Raw genomic sequence first — 18,811 nt, 5'->3', positions numbered from 1 at the left:
GTCTTTCAGCATGGCTGCATCAAAGCAGATGCACAAACAGAAGATATTTTTCCTTAAACATATGTGGGTGAGTGATACTATGGCCTGCTTTTCCTGGAGCTGCACATCAATGCCACTGCAAAGATACAGTAGTGTTGAGAGCATTGCAAGATATAGCGTACATCCCTTTAATGGGATGTATTTTCACATTGGATACAGAGACAAGCACTAGGTGCAGATGAGCACTGAGCCCAGATAAACACCAAGCACAGACAAACACATTGCAGACAGACATGCACCGTAGTCCTCCTTCGTGCAGCTTGCTTTCAGCAGAGAAGTGTGTATGGGTGTGTAAAATGAAATGATGGTCTGGAATGAAATATGTCATTGCTTTTCATTTGTGCCTTTGAGCGTTCTGTTAATATGTTTCTACCAGTCACACTCAAAAGCCATCCTGTTACTACTATGTTTCATAGCAATGAAGTACATTTCCAATCAAACCTCCTGTGACTTTCAGAAAGTCTGCCAATAGGTATTACAGGCGGTATTACATCCCGTCAGAGGATTCCAGTAACCTTACTTCAGTAAAACCTCTCTTGTTATAGTGTAATATTATTTGGAAAGTACATACTTCGTTTTGGTAATTCTGTTTTAGTAATACTGCATGAAAAACTGCTGAGTGTGCAGTTATGACTTCACAACACAGTTTGAGAAAAATGTGAAAAAAATGGGTGGGAGGAAGTACTGGTGTGTATTAATACAGGATATATGATGTTAATGTTAACGTGAAGTATGGAGTAGTACATGAAGGGCCAAATATTAAGGCTTATCAAAAAAAAAAAAAAACCTTTAAAGACTGAACTGGGTACAGCTTACCTCATGGGTACTCAGAATACAGAGTACTGAGTAATACTGATTATGGAGGAGCTGAGGGAGAAGAGTGGAGAGGACCGGATAGGAAAGAACAGTAGTATTACAGAGAGAGAAACAAACACATTTAGAATGATGGATCATGGCAGCCTGATCCAGTCATCCTGTCAAATATATACAGAATGCTGTATATAAACAGGCATGTTTAAGCATGTTATCTTACACAAGTTGCATGTTCATATATGATCTTGCTTCAAACCTCCACATTTGACACATATGCACATAATACCATTTCACAGAGAAATGGCAGATGATGCAATGTGCAGAAATGCATGCACGAGCGGGTAGACGGACTGGGATTATTTTTTCATAGCCTCACTTAAGTTCACTGCTATCCCAGAGATGAAAGGAGTTATTGTGAAATAATTCCTCCCAGACAATAGCAGTAGGAAGTTATTTGTTGATGGCCATTTAAAATTTGATCAACACCAACTGGTGCTGGAAATCCACATTCCCAGAGTCCTGGCATTGGTGGCCTTCATTGGCAATAGGGCCCTGGGGATACTTACATCTGACCTCCAGTTTGCACTCCACAGTGTCTTCTCCAGAATCATTGACGGCCTTGCACATGTACACTCCTCCGTCAAAGGGGCAGGGCTTGCGGATCTCCAATGTCAGGACACCCTGCTTGCTGAACATCCTATACTTGGCCTCCTGGGATATGTCCATTTTGTTCTTATACCAGGTCACTTTGGGCTGAAGGGTTTCAATGCGCAATTTGAAAGAAATTGGATTGCAGTTGAACCCCTGATTGCTTGAACTAATTACGGCATAATTATCATTTATCATTGTCATAATGCATGTGTATCTTATATGTGTGTAAACACTTCAATAATCCATTAAAGTATTATGGCCCAAGGACCCGAGGTATATCATGCATATAAGCACAGCTAGGGGGTGTTATTACCCACAATGTGAAGCGGACTGCTTCATGATATACCATGGTGTTTAGTGCCACAACACGTTTATAAAATAAAACCATGTTGGCTCATTTGTTGAGCCAAGATGTTTCCTCTTCTCAAATTATGGCTGTCCATAACTTTGTAGCAAATGCTGTGCCATGTGGTCAATTCTACGTCATTTCCCTCGCTTGGAGCCTAACTTGGATTTGCTAGCTAGCAAGCAGTTAAACTATGAATGTCATGAATATTGGCATGGATATGGATGTTGTTAGACACAATGCAAATGATGTTTCATGTAATCAATAAAACTTATTAAATCTGGTCTCTCCTCTAACTTTACGTGGCCAGCTAGCCAATAAGCTAGCTAACATTAGCCTGATGTTCATCCAACAATGATTTTTAATGTGCAGTGGTGTTTAAATGATGCACGATGATTCCATACCCATGGTATATCAGAGGATATTCTCACAAATTACCAATAGGAACATGGGGGGTGGAGCTACATCAATTTTATTTAGAAGAAGGGGGAAAATATGCTGCCACTAAATTTGTAGGCTCAAAGTGTGCCTCTGTTTATGTTTCAGTATGATTCAGCTGTCCCCGGTGTTGCACTTACCTTGGGAATACCCCGCACTGAGCAGCTCAAGGTGGCGTTGTACCCTGCGATCACCGAACGGCTCACCAGGGGGTGTGTGAATTTTGGGGCCTCAGAGAAGTTGTGCTCTTTGTAGACTGGTGGTTTGTATACTATTCCTGAGAAACAAGTGCTTGTATTTAACAGAAGTATCTTTTACCTTGAAAATGAATATGAAAATGTGTGTTCATGTTTACTGGTGGTTGAAAAGTAGCTAGTCCAACAGACTTGGATGGGCAGGTGTTGATTTGACTGACTTTTAGCCGGCTGAATGTGACTGAGCTGTTGGTTGACTTGGGGTTAGTGTGAATTAATGTTGGTTTGATCAACAGTGGACTGACTGACATAGTGACTTAAGTGTTGGTCTGATTTACTGTGACTTGGACATCTCTAGGCAGGAAATATACCTGTCTTCAGGATGTAAGCACTGTCCTTGGAGAAGCAGGGCTCTGGACTGAGGCCTACCATGTTTATCGAATAGACACGGAAGATGTACTCATTGCCCATGATAAGGTCAGACACCACACAGTTGGTGCGCCGGTATTGTTCAAAGACAGTGAACCACTCCTGTGGATGGAGAGAAACATCTGTAGAGCAAAAACACACACCTGGACAAACAGTTACACTCATTTGCAAAATACCACAACTACTAATAATAATGAGATGGTAAGACATGGGCATTTTAATGGCTTTTTGTTTGCCCTAGCATCAGAAAGCGGTGGATTTATAACAATATCAATTTGATTTTTTGTTTAGGTATCGGCAATATATAGACAGAGGAAGACACATTGTAATGGATTGCTGTAAGTGGTGTACTTCTCTATACCACACAATCCATGAACCTACCCTTAGAATACTAATTCAGGTAAGTAGCCTACAAAGGCAGGTAAGTACACAGAGAGTAAAATCAATCATTTGGTCAAACAGTATTAGGTGTGTGTATCTGTGTCTGTGTGAACAGACAACTCCATTATAAATTCCCATTGCCGATTATTTGACATTAGAATCAAATTAGATAAAATATACATTCAGAATAGCGACATCAATGACTGTTTTTAATGTCTTTGCTCTGGATGATACACACCAGCTCAATTTATCAGTAGCACCACAAACTAAACCACTTTTATATTTAGCTGTGGGGTTTCTCATGTCCCTAATGGACATATTATAATTTAAATTGAGATAATCTCATGGCTTATCATTCTTGAGGGGAAAAATGAATTAGGGCTAAAAATAACTCATAGTGACACCTGATCTAAAAGGCCCATGATATGCTCAGACAAATGGCCAGTGTTTGAAAGGCGTTAACCTTGCAGCTTTAAAGTACAATGAGAAATGCGTGGGTAGTTCATAAATCTGTCAAAGGCCAGGAGCTGAGATCAGAGTGTGCTTTGCCTGCTGATGGCCTTACAGTCATGCCACAATGGCCCCACTTGGAGTTGTCTGGCCCTGGAATGCCATCCACTTGTTCCAAAGCACATTGTTGAACAGGAAGGCCCGGCAGCCAAAACAGTCACAAGGGAGGGTGATAAAGATATCCCTGGTGACTACACAGCACATAGCACAGCATAGTGTACATACTCCATTCAATTATAGCCTTATGTTTTAGGGCTTTACTGCTTTAGCTTAAGTCAGGCTTCCTTTGGGTGCATTGTGGTAATGTGCTGTTCCAGCCAATGACCAATTGGCCAAAGTCTTTGATACAAGCCAGGGATTTTGTTCAGATGTTCTCTTGGGAGAGTTTATGGAGAAGAAAATGTGAAATGGAAGTTGGCATGTGGTTGTTCTTTTCAAATGGGGTCAATCTCTTAGTTTTAAAACTGCAAGGTTTAACAGATCTGTGTTTATTACAGTATTTATCTTTTGATTTTTGGTCTATGAGCCAAAGTCATATTGGACCAATAAATAAAAGGTGAAAGTAGTGAAAGATGTTACATTGCGGTACTGAAGAAAGGGGTCATGCTTTAGCTTAATGCTAAGCCTTGAGGGCACTTTGAGACTCACTGCATATGCATTGTACTCTGCCATCTTAAAGTGTTATATGTTGTAAAATGGGCTGATGGTAGCAGATGGTGACCTTTGGTGTCAACTTCAGATGGCCCTCAGTCTTGAAAGTAGGTAGTGATCTGCAATCCACACTCACCATGGTCTTTTTGTCTGCTTTTTGGATGGTGTAGCCAGTGATATCACTGTTCCCATTGTCCTTTGGTGGTTTCCACTCCAGAGCTACATTGAAGCCCCACACATCCGTGATCTTTAGATTCTGTGGTGGGCCAGGCAGGTCTGAGAGGTATGGAGAAGACCATTTTTATCCCCCAGTTTTTATGTATTCATACTTGCTTTTTCACATGACAGTTAAAATCATGCCTTCATTATCTGTTAACCCCACAATGTCACAGTGGCCAGGTACACTTCTGTGTGAGCATTCTTTGAGTGTAGTACTGCTGCTAATTAAAGCAAGTTCTGATGACTTTCTCAAAGAGTGCAGCTCATTATATAGCAAAAAAGGTTTGACAGAAAATAGACTTTAAATTTAAATATATTTATTACTAGGAAGAACTGTATTTTACTGGGCATTATAGGTTTTTCCAATACCCTGATGAGCTCAGACCTACTGAAGGATTTACCATGCAACTGGCTAAAAGTGTGACTTTGTCTTTGATCAAACCTACAAAGACAGTCATGGAGCTAAATCATGGAGTGTACTTCTAGTGTGCAGATTTCATAGAAAAGTGAAAACCTGTCCCACCAGAACTAACGTGTATGTGTGTCTCGGGATATGTAATTTAAAACTAAAACAAATTGATGCTGATAAGTACTAAAAGGGTGCATTTTTTTAACCAAACAGTCCAGGTGTATCATGCCCCTTTCACAAGGAAAACATTGTTTTTTCTTCAAACCAAGTCTCCACATCACATCAGATTTCCCCTTTGTATTAAGTTATCTGAAATGAAGCTTAACTGAAGTGGAATATGAAAACAACGTAGACTAGATAAAATATGTAGCGTATAAAATAAAGAAAGATTTCCTCACCTACAATCTGAATGTTGACTTCGGCCTTGTCTTCTACGTTCTCAATCTGCACTTGCACTTCATACTTTCCTGAGTCCTTACGCTCGGACTTGCGAATAAAGAGGATGGTGTCGGTATCGCTGTTTCGGATGCTGACTTGTTTGGGATCCAGAGGCTCCCCCTCTCTAGTCCAGGTCACTTTAGGCCGAGGTTTCCCCTGAGAGGGGAGATCAGCCAGGTATGTAAAGTGCATTTATACTGTTAGTGTGTGGACTGTGTCTGACTGAAGTGAGCCAATTTGTTAATCAACCAATGCAACACTGCTATACTGCCAAGTTATTTTGCACTGTGGTCAGAATGCCATCATAATCTGTCTTCAGAGAGATTGTAATAGACACACCATGAGAACAGCCATATCAGGCTTGGATATCAGAGAAAATTTATTCTTAGCTTTGCTTTTTTACTCAATCAGCATTTTCTGCTCCTAGGCAACCCATTCAAAGAAAGGGTACTGAAACCCCTATATAGTTGGCAACTGAGATAAAGCAACAATTAAAGAGGGAAGTGAAAAATGAAAATGGTATTTTGAAACACCAAAAGAATCTGGTCTTGTCAGACATGCAAGTTATTCTGAGGTCTGCCTTTTGCTTCATGGGAATAGATGGACCATTGTTCATGACATTGTTTTGAAACAAGAATTCCTGTTCAGCCAGTAACATCAACCTCTACTTGAACTTTATCATGTTCTCTTTGGACAGGTCATGTGACTGATTTCAAGAGGTCAGCAGATACAAGCTGAGACACCCATGGCACAAAATGTTCAAATTTCTGAAAATTATTTTGAGACATCATTTTGTATTGTCATACAGGTAATGACATTTTTGACTGCTAAACAATATGATATCTTTCTTTGACATTGCATGCTGCAAAAATGCATATAACATACAACAAGCAGCAAGTTGGTGTAATATAGACATTACTTCATTTAGCAGACACTTTTACCCAGAGAGACTTACAAATAAGTGCATCACTATGCGACGAGTAGTTATCACAAAGTATTACAAGAGGTCATTAAGATCCAAAGTTAAGTGCTAGGCTAGTGTAGAGTGTCTTTTTTATGAAAATAATGATTGATAGGATAGATAGACATAGATAGGGACATAGTGTGTTTGATTTCACATGCAGTAAAGTTATTTCAGAAAACAACGCTGTGAAAATTCTGACAACTAATAAGGTTTCATATTGTAACGTGGTTGCTTGCATGCATGATAATTGCATATCATGAGCCATGTCTCTTGGTAATGCACAATGCATATCTAAAAATAATCACAGTGGCTGTTTCAGGGACAAGACTTGAATAGGAATGATGGGAGATAGAAAAAGGGTAGGTAACATTGCTCCAGATTTAAAATGTGATGAACATGTCGATGTAACCCTGATGCAACTTCAATCTTTAACATAAAAATGGCATCAAATAACACCAGATTGAAAAAAAATTCATAATGTATTTCCTAGACTTAATTAAAATAACTAAGTGCATTAGACAACAATAGTAGCCAGGGGCTCTGCTGGGCATATGTACACAGCCAGTATCAATTTACAATTAAAATAGACAGATAAGAGATCAGGACACTGAGGGTAAAGTAAGGGCAATATTTGAAGCCAGGCAGACAGTTATATTAGAAAACCTGTCCTTGGCCTCCGAGTTGATAGGAGCATATAAATAATAAGAGCATTGCCTTGGGATTACTGTGTATAAATAATCCTTGCTCTACAGAGCTAGAGCTCGACTACAGTTAAATAAGTGCATGTTCATATTGTCCAACTTGCATAGTGATGATCAATGGCATAGTGAATTCAAGTGAGCTATAAAAATTGAATTCCAACAGACACAACAGTTCAGTGTCTCTTTGTTCCGTAATCACTAGTCCATGGATATACATATACTAAATCATCTCAACATAAGTTTCAGGGATCAAATTTGATTTGAGGTTAAAGTTTAACTTTGAGGGACAGCACAAGGACCTGAAAGTGACAATCCAGAGCAATGCCTGTGAGAGCACTCATCAGTAATTAATGTCATTGCAATACATGGCGGGATGCTGCACAGCATTGGTGAAGACAACTTTTTGGGGTAAAGAAGGAATTTGCTTGCATAGTTTTCTGGATAGTATTACAATAAACATGTTCACCAGGCTTTCAGATTTGAAACTACGTCAAAGCTACCAGTACAGATTTTACATAGGTGAGGTCATGAGATGATTATCCATCCAGCATTGAAGATGTGGTACCCTTGTCTCACTACTCTCACTAGTGTTTTCCATATGAGATTACAAAGTCTGAGTATGATGATAGCACAGATATTGACTAGCCCAGGATCTGTGTCTTACCTGGAAAGGGATCACTATGTTTATTGTTTCTCCAACCTTTTTTATCAGAGTCTGGCGAAGATTTCGAGGGAGCCAGATTTTGGGGCGCTCTGAAAACAAAAAAAACATGGAAAAATAGGTGATTCAAAGCAATTCAGATTTGCTTTACATGCATACTGTGCCAAATTATGACATTCAACACATGAATTCTCACATGCTCAAGCTTGTTTGACTTGTTGAGTCAGCACCTTCAGATAGAGGACAAGCTCAGGAGCCTTTCCATTGCTTGTCATACGAACCCTTAAGATCATATCAACCTGTCAACAGTAAACGTATATGGGCTTTAATGAGCATGCAAGACCTTGACGGGCCTCCTCTAACTAATCTGTGATGTGCTGAGAGTGGAAACACCCAAGACCTTGTGAACAAGGTGAGGGCTACATTAACTGAAGCCAATAAAAAAGTAACATTTTCGAGGCCTTTTAATATCTTTCAACCAAATGACTCATTGATACACAACTGTGACATATCATACAATGGCCAGAGAAAGTATTCACCCCCCTGGACTTTTACCACATTTTTTTGTGTTACAGACTGAAACCTTCAACTCAAATAAACTCAGATTGACAGACCTTTTGATCTATACAACCTCCCTTACTGTTTCAATGTGCTGAAATGGAGGCTAAAACATTAATTATTAAAAACAATTAATGAATGAATTAATTAAAAACAAAACTCCTAAAAATCTTGACTGGAAAAGTATTCACCCCCTTAGCAATTACTCCTCTAAATAAGCTCTGGCTCAGCCAGCTGCTTTCAGAATTCTCACAGTTTGTTGGATGGTAGCCACCTGTGTGTAACCAAAGTGGTTAACACTTTTGATTGAACATACCTGTCTTTGTAAGATTGAATACACCTGTCTGTGTGAGGTCCCGCAATTGGCCATTCCATACAAGGAAATATGAAGTCAAAAGAGCTTTCCAAAGAAGTCAGCAAAAACTTTGCACAGATAGAAATCAGGGGAGGGATACTAAAACAGAATCAGAAGCTTTGTCGATCAGGCCGTCCTTTTAAACTGAGCAGCCAGGGAAGAAGGGCATTGATCATAACTGCAACCATGAGGCCGAGTATAACATTGAAGGACCTACAATGTTTCCTGACTGAAATGGGAGAAACTGAATGAGACAACAATTGCTCTGGTACTCCAAAAATCAGGGTTGTATGGTAGGATGGCAAGGAGAAAGCCATACTTAAAAAAAATGTCATTTAAACCCAATTTGGAGCATGCAAAAAGGCACATGGAAGTCTCCCTCACATTTGTGGTCTGATGAAATAAAAATTGAGTTGTTTGGCTGTAATGTTGTGTCTGGCGAAAGAAGGGCACTGCTTATCACTCTGACCACACCATCTCCGCTGTAAATAATGGCGGTGGCAGCATTATGTTGTAGGGTTTTTTTCATTAGCAAGGAAAGGAAGGCTTGTCAGATTCGAAGGGTGAATGAATGGAGAAAAATATAGGCAGACCCTTCAGCAAAACCTGGAACCATCTGCAAAAGACCTGAAACTGGGATGGAGGTTTATCTTTCAACAGGACAATGACCCCAAACACAGAGCACAAGCAACTCTACAGCGGCTTAAAAAAAATAAAGTAAAGTCCTAGAGCGACTAAGTCAAAGTCCAGAGTTAAAACCAACAGAAAATCAGTGGGAAGGGCTGAAGACTGCCACATAACACCAGTCCCCACATAATGTGCAACAACTTCTTTTGCATGGAAGAGTGGGCAAAAACTAAACCTGCAAAATTATGAAAACTTACCAGAAGACTTGAGACTGTAATTTCTGAAAAAGGGAAGAAGCTAAGTACTAAATGAAAAATAACTCAGCAAGGCGATTACTAGTCCAAGATGGATTATTCCTGTTTTCTATTTTTAATTCAATTTTCTTTTTCAATAAAAATGATTTTCCTTGAGTATGTTTTGTTTATTGTTGGAAGAAAATCCATTCAAATTTATTAATCTTTAAGGTGGTACCGCAACAATTTGTGGTAAAACTCCAGTGGGGTGAATACTTACTCAGGCCACCATATAAATTTCAATAATTAGTAAACCATGAATAAGCTGTCTTTTTATTGTTGGGTGGTTTGAAATATTAAAACATTATACTATTCCTGCCATATATGCTTAGATGTGTTGTTTGATGACTGTTTTAATTGCTTTCCATATAATCACCAGTAGGGTATGGTTTTGCATGCTTTTATTCCACCTTTTAAATAACCTCAAGAGCACAAAGTAAAACTGCACAGAGTGATAATCATAGGCCTCTTGAAGCTGGTACCGCATTAAGCACTTCAGAGTTATGCAGCATTTGAACCACTTCTCTCTGAATTCTTCATTCAGTGCTAAAAGTATGTATCACAGAATTTTGGGTAGAACATGGTTCATACTCTGTGAGTAATCCAGTTTTTTTTTCCCCTAGGGTATTCTAAAATATGTGGTAATCCAATAATGGTCAGTCCGTTATTAAGGTTGTGACACTAATCTATCACTAATGTATTGTGGATTTTTAAACCTTCTACATTTTCTTAGTAGGCTGCAAGAGTGATACTTTCCATGGGTTTTGCAGTATGATATTGGCTGGGGGTAGCACATGGCTGTAGAGGTCAGGGAGAGCCAAACATACATGCATTTGCCCTGGCAAGTCATCAGTTACAGCTGATTAAGCATATTGCTGAGCATGGAGGGGATTTCATTATGATCTGGAAAGCTTTGTAAACATATTCGCTGCAAATGACAGTGGGTGCCCTACACACTAGTAGAAAGCTCCCGCATGTCACTCAGCCTTTGGAAAGGCATGATATGCTGCGTTACTGTGTGTGTGTGTGTGTGTGTGTGTGTGTGGTTGGGGGCAGGGGAAGGGGGGATCTGGGGGATCTGGGGGTTTACCCTAGTGAACTTAATGGCCCTCATCCACAGTACCAGCTGTCTGGGGCCTCAGGGTTTTATGGGTGGATTGGAGTCAGTTCCATAACTGTGACTCATCCGGGACAGGTGGGCTGCTAGATGATGAACTGACAATGCAGCCACTGGAAACTGTCATCCTCCCCACATAAGATATCACCTTGACTTTTGTTTCAGACACTGTCCTGCTTTGCTCTCCCTCTGCTCCCCCATGCTCTACAAAACCCAATGACAGCCACCAGAGATACAAAAATGTGTGCACATGGGCAATTTAGGGTGTTTCCATTCCATTTAGGACCATATTGCATCTTTCAGAAGAGCATTGGGGAGTTGCAAAGCACTCTGTTGGATTTGGAGGGATATGTCACTGTGCTTGGGACTCAACTGGGGAGACTACACCATAGCAGAATTATCCAGCCCTGGTCCTGGACAATCGTAATCAAGTCTCTAAAATGTTCTTTTACCCACTAGCTACCCGAAGAGTGGCAAGGAGGTACATGGATTCAATTCAGAAATAATGATCGGTTGAATGCCTGGAGTTGCAGTCTGCAGACAAGGCAATCCCTACCCTGGCAAAGTAGGTGGTCTTATTAACTAGCTCAGCCAATGACCAGAGTCATGATGACCCTGTGTAGTGAGAGTCATACAGCTACAGCATATGGTGAAGTGGACTCACGCATGATCTCTCGGATGGTGACAGGCTGGGCGAGGGTAGCGGGAGCGCTGGGCCCAGCGAGGTTGTAGGCCCGCACGCGGAACTGCATCCTCTCGCCCGTCGGGAGGTCACGAATAGTGACAGAATTACGCTCTGTCAGACCCTCGAAGGCTGGCACCCATTCATCCGCTGCAAGCCAGAGGAGTTCAACAAGCTAGGTGAAAACATTGTCAAATGCACTGCAATAATGGTCTCACACTCTTAAAATAAAGTTTTTTTCCTCATTAGGATATGAAAGACTATGTGCATGAAAATTCTCAGTATTTAGCCATTTAAATTGTTATCTGCCATCATGTTTTTAATGATATGCATTTCACTGCTTCTGATAAATTGTGATTTCCCTTGCCAAATGTGGTTTCCCCTGCCAGACAGAGACTTACACCTAAAATTCTCAATATAGAAGTCAATGTGGAAAATTCTGTCGTCCAAATTAAACTTGAAATGGAGGTCCAGATTTGTTGCTGTCCTATGGCAGTTAATGCAAAGCATGGGGTGTTCATCTAGGAGGTTTGCCTGAATTCCAACCTCCTTTCTTTCTCAAATTGGCAACACTCCCACCAGTTCACTTATACTGTTTGTAGTCCTTTATCCCAAATGGACATTTACTCCCTGGGTCATCACTGCAAAAGCAATATTAATTCTCTTTTGACTAATATTGGTGAATAGAATTGACGTGGATATTAAAGTGAGACTCACAGCCTTCCTTGCAGTACTCAACGGCATAGCCATCCAAGGGAGCCGACCCCATCCGCTCTGGGGCTCTCCACTTCAAGGAAATGGTGGTGTCACTGATGTCATCTACAGTTAGGACAGTGGGCTCACTGGTAGGAGCTGAAAGGAGAGAGGAGACAGAGTATTCACAGATCTTTGTTTGAAATCCTGGTGTACAGATTGTACTGTACAGTGACTCGGTGGTACAGACCAGCACAGCATTGTGAGTGCTGCTGTCTTCAGTACATTGTGCTGAAGACATTAATGGAGAAAGCCAAAGTTTTCCCACCCATATTGTCTGACTAAAGCCTTAAAGCCTCATTTATACTAAATTTCAACCGAATAAAAACAATGATGATGTCACCATGCAATGTGAGGGGTACATGAGAGCTTAATGCACATGAAAGAAAATTCACCAAAATGGCATTGAGATTTTGTAACTGTTCAAATGCTAGGTGCAGTATCGTGCACTCCATTGGGTATCAGTAGTTAAAGATTGTGCTCTGAGACAAGTCTAGACAAAGCTAGACAAATTTGTCTATATTGAAAAGGAGAAAACCTCCAGCAACACCAGCTTCTTGTTGCTAAAGCAGAAAATCAGGTTTTAAGTCTAGCTAGTAACAACAAGCTAGCAATAACGAAACAACTACTGAACTATATCAAATCTTTACCTTTCAAACCACAACTGTGATACATTGCTAGGAATATCCACCAGTTTCATTTATAATGATACATTGCATTTATACTAGGTTCATAAACCATGCTCAAAGCACTAACGGACAAAAAGAAATTTTAAAAAATAAAATTTAAAAGACAGCAATTGAAATACACAAATGCAAAAAATGGAAATATTAATTATATATTATATGTAGGATTGATTAATCAACCATTGGGGGCATTCTCCTGTGCTGAACACTGTAACTTCCACATAGACTGCCTGCATGGACAATTGTGAAGTTGGTAAGTTAATGCCAAAGTGTAGAATGTCATCCATATCCATGCCATGAGACTACATCAGTAAGTAATTTAGTCTTCAGTGCGTGCATTGAGTATACGTTGTGACTATGAAAGAGCAGTTTTAGGGAGAAGGATGGTGTTAAGTGTATGTAAAAGGAATTTAAAACAGTTTTTATGTACAACCCTTCAATCAAGGGTATGAATGATACTAATACAATGCTGCTTTCTATTGTACAGCCCGCTTGCAATTTATGTCAGCTTAACTTGCAGAAAACCTTGCGGTTTTCAAAAATATTCACGTGTATACTTGTCATAGGTTTGAGTGTCCCTTTGAAAGCATCTTACTTGATCGCTCTTGAACTGTGAACCATGTGCAATAAAGACAACTCTTACTTCCAACAGAACATACCCAAAGAGCAAGCCCTTTGGTATGCTTCAGTGGTCTGTGTGGAGATCTGTGTTGGTTAACCCATTTGCTAGATAAATTTTGAAATATTGTCCAAGTTTAGTAACATTAATTAGTTAGATCCTGCATCACAAGTGATGGGCTGGATATGGGCAAATCATTTCTGTGTATAAATAGAACTGAGTTGTGAATAACTGAGTTTTACAAACAGCACTGGCATGTCTGTCTAGTGTAGCTAAGAACTACTTTTCATACTTGTAAAACATTAATTAACTAATCACTTCTTGTATGTTAAGTGTATCCCTCAGATAATTCTCAAATAGGAGTATAAGTATTAGCAACTCACATTCATAAGTCACATTGAATACATTGTAACAATTTAAAACTGTACATACCCAAGTCACATTAAAGTTAACTAGCTGGTACCCACGTTAAACTGGAATTAGACATACCAGTAGTCTAATGTATAAATAATTTATGGCCTGACACCTGCTGTGAAACTAATGTATTAAGGCTTATAGCAATTAAATCAGAGGATTACTTGCTGTCATAGAGCAGGTTGAAATGAAAGTGAGGCTGTCAACTGGTGAAGCTGTGACCTCTTACATGGAATGGCATACATGTATGTTCATGGGTCAAGCATTAAACAAAGCAGGACTGGCATTTGACATAAGAGGAAATTTGGCATGAAGCCATTCATCCAAAGACAACAGAAAGGCTGCTTTGAAAGGTGCCCCTGTCAAACCCTTTGCCTGTGGCAGATTTTGTGCAGCCTAACACAATGAGAGCTGAGAGTCTGAGAACTCCTCTCAACAACAATCTGTGGATCTCCATGACTGATCCATCATATGAAGGGAAGAGCCTGAACTAATGTGACCCTGTGAATATAGACAAACATGTAATGTAATGTCTCATCTCTGGTACAGCCATTTTGACCGTTTTGATGTGCTGGTATCCTTGATCGTCTATGTCTGCAAGTACAGGTAACTGCCATTCTCACTAGCATGGGGAGGGGGGCTTTGGGTTTTACTTCATAAGATTTACTAATCCCCCAAAATGAAATGTGGACCTCAGCCAACCAATGTAATGCAGGTGGAAACATCCACGGAAACTATGCATTCAGATAACAATGCCCATTTTAGCCTTGTATCCCGCTAGATTAAGTATTGCCCACCTTAACACTAATCTGCTCATATTGATTTCAGTTTCTCCTGCAGGCCAGCACTTGCATTTGGAAAACGTGGAGTCATAGCTTTATATTGGTATTGACACAGATGTACTGAGATACACACAAGGCCAGAATAAATATAAATGAACAAATTATTCTTGTTTCCTGCAACTGAGATTGCTACCATGTTTATCTTTGACAAGATCTCCAACATGTTTAATTTTATCCTTCTAAGGAGCTTAAACTGCAATGCGTTTGAGTAATCAAAAAGAACTGCACTATTAGAAGATCAACATGCAATTAGCTGCCTTAGACTATCCATCTAGATACAGTAAACTGCAATGGAATTGGATAATGGATATGGATATGGATAGGGATAGTGAAGTCAGGTAAAAATTAGCTATGTCAGAATATACTGAAATAATGTACAACTGCACATTCTTTTGAGATGAGACTATAAATTAGAAGAACAAAATAATCCGACACTTCTATATAGATATCTAAAAGCATGGCAGATTAGTCATTTCAGTCTGCTACTACTTCAGAATGCTTACACATTTTCAATCCAATGCACAATTTATATTTCATAGCATTATTTCAATAAGGAAACAGCTGCTTACAACTGAATCCCCCACTTTCTGCAATGCATAAAAAATAAATTAAAAAGCAATGTGGTACAACCCTAGCATTAACATAAATGGTAAATTATGGCCCATATATTCACTAAACCCTCATAAATTCTTACTCTTACAACTGGCCTCTTTGTTTGAGTCACGCCTTGTAAAGTTAATGTGACCCTGTATGGGTAATGTCCATGCATAAAGGTATTTCCCACCTTGGGTATTTTCCCCCACAGGAATTTACCCTGGAATAAAAAAGTGCTTAAAATGGAAGCCTACTCCCTATGGGTTCAGGTTCTGGTTCCGGCTCAGGTGCAGGGGTGGGCTTTGGCTCTGCAGGGGACTCCTCCGCGGGGGCGGCAGGCTGCTCCTCCAAGATGGGGGCGGACCCCTCTTCAGCAGGGGGTGCCCCGTCCTCGGCAGGGGGAACGCTGTCTTCCGGTGGTGGTGCCCCATCAGCAACCGGGGGTGCGCTTTCCTCAGCAGGGGGTGCACTCTCCTCAACAGGGGGTGTACTTTCCTCAACAGGAGGTGTACTCTCCTCAACAGGGGGTATACTCTCCTCAACAGGGGGCGCACTGTCCTCGACAGGGGGGGCCTCCTCCTGAGAGGCCGCTTCCTCAGCCGGGGGTGGTGGCGGTGCCTCAACCTCAGGCTCCTTGGGGCTGTCCTCTGGCGAAGCGTCGGGCTCCGGCTCTGTGGGCTGACTCACCGACTCCTCAGTCGCTGCAGGCTTCTTCTCTGCCGTTTTTGGAAGCTTGGGCTTCGTCATCTTCACGCAGTCGTCGGTTTTGCGGGCAGCAGGTTCAGGCAGTTTACACTGGCTTTTTTCCCCCCCTGTTGTGCGGCTTCCCTCAATCCACTCCCCAGAGCTGTCTGTCAGCAGCAACAGCAGGAGCAGTATCCTCTGCAGCTCCAACAGTAGCCACTATTCTCTCTGTGGTGCAGCTGGCCCAAGCCTCCCTGTCCACTAATATGCGATTATATATAGAGAGCAATGCTGCGGATACTTTCCTAATCAGCTGTCTGTGTGACACCAGATTAGAGACGAGCTGGTTCGGATACTTCAGTATCCGCACCCACTGGGCTGAGAGATGACAAGGGAGGGAGGAGGAAGAGGAAGCCCTCCTAAAGACCACCCTGATCTGTTTCTCAAGGCTCTGTTTCTCCTCCCAGGACACTACAGACACACCATGCTTAGACAATCTTGACAACTATGCAAGACAGACAGACTGACAGAAATCAGGAATGACAAGGATGTGTTGCATGCTGGTTGCAGGTGCAAAGAGTCATATAACAGACCTTAATTGGCCTGAGGATGACAGAATGAATAAAGTACATATTTTACTCCTTGGCTGTGAAAAATAATAAAAAAAACTGTAAAACTGCCTGACTATGAAAGCTACAGCAGTGAAAAAATGTTATAGGGTGCAAGAAAACTACACAAAACATTACAGATTTTTCTTAAAAGCAGATTATAAGATAACCATACAATAACCTAAAAATGTGCCATGGATTCATTTTTATCTGAAATATATCCGGTGAGTTTTCTTTAAAAAATGTTAATTTGAAGTGTTTAGTTGCATGCCTCAAGCAGTAATTTTCATTCTTTTCTAATTCCTGTATTTTTTGTCCTAAAGTAGATTACTTTTTCAAAACTGATTTACTTTTAAATTTAGTACTATTGCAATATATATCAATGTAATGGTATATAATGGTTAGTTGAAGTGCACAGTATCCATTCAAGGGCACGAACGGGCACATCTGGGAAGAAACATTTTACAAATGCATATTAACTATAATACCAAATATTTTGTGGTTTGTTTACTCTATATGATAGAACATAGAAAAATATCTCTATTTACTGATGGATATTCCATTCATCACCTGGATGATCAGTCACTGACCACATCCTATCAGATGGCATTTCAGAACATATCAGTTACTATGAGAGGTTGGAAAAATTTGGCCACCTCATCCATCACAGACAGAGAGACTTGAGGCTTTGCAGCAATGTCAGATAATTAGCATTGCCCCCCCTCCCTGCCTGACTGCTTGAATAAAAAGTGATTGGTCATGCTTCAAACACCTGTAATGATCCATGCCTGGAGTTCACCTTGATGTTGACGTTTTCATGAGCGTTAAAAGAGGTCGCTGGAAAGGGAACTCACCAATTGGCACAAAGGGCTGGGAGGCAGGACTGTGTCGTGACATTCCGATAGCATTCACAGCATAGACCCGCATTTCGTAGGCCACTCCCTCGATCATTCTCTTGGCCTCATAGGTCAGCTCCTTATATGGATCAAAGTTCAGCCTCATCCACCTATAGCTCTTCTTCTTCTTCCTCTCCAGTACATAGCCTGATAGCAAAACATGCCTACATAAGTAAGTCCCACTGCATGGTATAGGTCTCAAACTCTGGTTTCTCTCTTTTAATTTGGTCACCAATGCAAGAATATTTGCTGCTATTAGGAAACGTGTGCATAAGAGTTTTTTACAGATATTATGCTGACTATACAGCTGGCAGAAGGTCACAGTTAACAATGATCACTGAAGCCTGTAAATGAAAATGAGATCTTTTCAGCACCTAGCATATATTTTTAAAACAGTTGTGTCATGCATATTTGTTTGTCATTTTTCTGTGGCCACTAATGGGAAGACTGCACAGGAATGCAATGGTATGTCCACCCCTTTCTCTCTTAACATTAAATGGCCAGAACACATATCACATTACAGAGAAAATAAATGTCAGCAGATTTTACAGACTGTACAATTACAGATTTTACAGTAATGTTTATGTCACTGCAGCTTGTCCTGTATACTGACCAATGATTGGTTGGCCACCATCAAACAGTGGGGGCTCCCACTGCACAATACATGAATCCTCTCCAACGCTGAGAATTTTAGGTGTTTGGGGGGGATCAGGCACATCTGTAAAAAAGGCAAACGCAATACACAAATAGCAAACAAGCAGAGAGGGCCTCTGTGATGCCACAAACATTGGGCTATGTTCAATGCATTCTTTTACTTCAGTCAACCAAACTTGGCTCCTTGAGATTTATATTGCAGATGGGATTCTTTCATCATCAGACATTTAGCATACTGTACTTGTATTGATTCTATGGGCATTTCATACAGTTTTAGTAAAATGTAGAGCATAATAGTCTAAGTACTGAAGGTTGAATATTTTGTTTGCATATTATACTGTGTTGAAATTATCTGAAAGGATCTCTTCATCAACAAAGATGAGCTGCTCCTTTTGATAAGAAAGTCAGCTGGCCAAAGAATGATTATCAGCTGGCTGGTAGCAAAGACTGACTACTTCATAACTCAATCATGTGGCGTTCTATAAAAAAACCATAGGTGCGGAGTCAAGGTGGCAATAAAACTTAATAATGAGCTATACAGGGTCGAGGTGTCCCTTGGTGGGACTGTTTGAAGTCTGTACTGAA

General features: G+C 40.5%; 1 protein-coding gene across 4 annotated transcripts in view; it reads right to left on the bottom strand.

Annotated features, from left to right (window-relative positions):
• Nucleotides 1-18,811, bottom strand: part of mybpc3 (myosin binding protein C3) — a 54,994-nt gene that overhangs the window by 853 nt on the left and 35,330 nt on the right. For 2 of the 4 annotated variants that reach the window (XM_036543142.1, XM_036543139.1), the window contains 10 exons: nt 18,186-18,290; nt 17,531-17,719; nt 12,194-12,328; nt 11,459-11,626; nt 7,848-7,936; nt 5,479-5,674; nt 4,589-4,728; nt 2,853-3,012; nt 2,428-2,564; nt 1,419-1,605 (listed from right to left, as the gene is read on the bottom strand). In XM_036543142.1, the coding sequence (XP_036399035.1) occupies nt 1,419-1,605; nt 2,428-2,564; nt 2,853-3,012; nt 4,589-4,728; nt 5,479-5,674; nt 7,848-7,936; nt 11,459-11,626; nt 12,194-12,328; nt 17,531-17,719; nt 18,186-18,290 (1,506 nt within the window). Of the gene's footprint in view, nt 1-718; nt 907-1,418; nt 1,606-2,427; nt 2,565-2,852; nt 3,013-4,588; nt 4,729-5,478; nt 5,675-7,847; nt 7,937-11,458; nt 11,627-12,193; nt 12,329-17,530; nt 17,720-18,185; nt 18,291-18,811 lie in introns of those variants that run through there. The other 2 variants (XM_036543141.1, XM_036543140.1) reach the window with 2 other exon arrangements.

Source organism: Megalops cyprinoides, chromosome 13 (genome assembly GCF_013368585.1).
Source record: "Megalops cyprinoides isolate fMegCyp1 chromosome 13, fMegCyp1.pri, whole genome shotgun sequence".
NCBI lineage: Eukaryota > Metazoa > Chordata > Actinopteri > Elopiformes > Megalopidae > Megalops > Megalops cyprinoides.
This window is presented reverse-complemented; position numbering and strand designations above follow the sequence as displayed.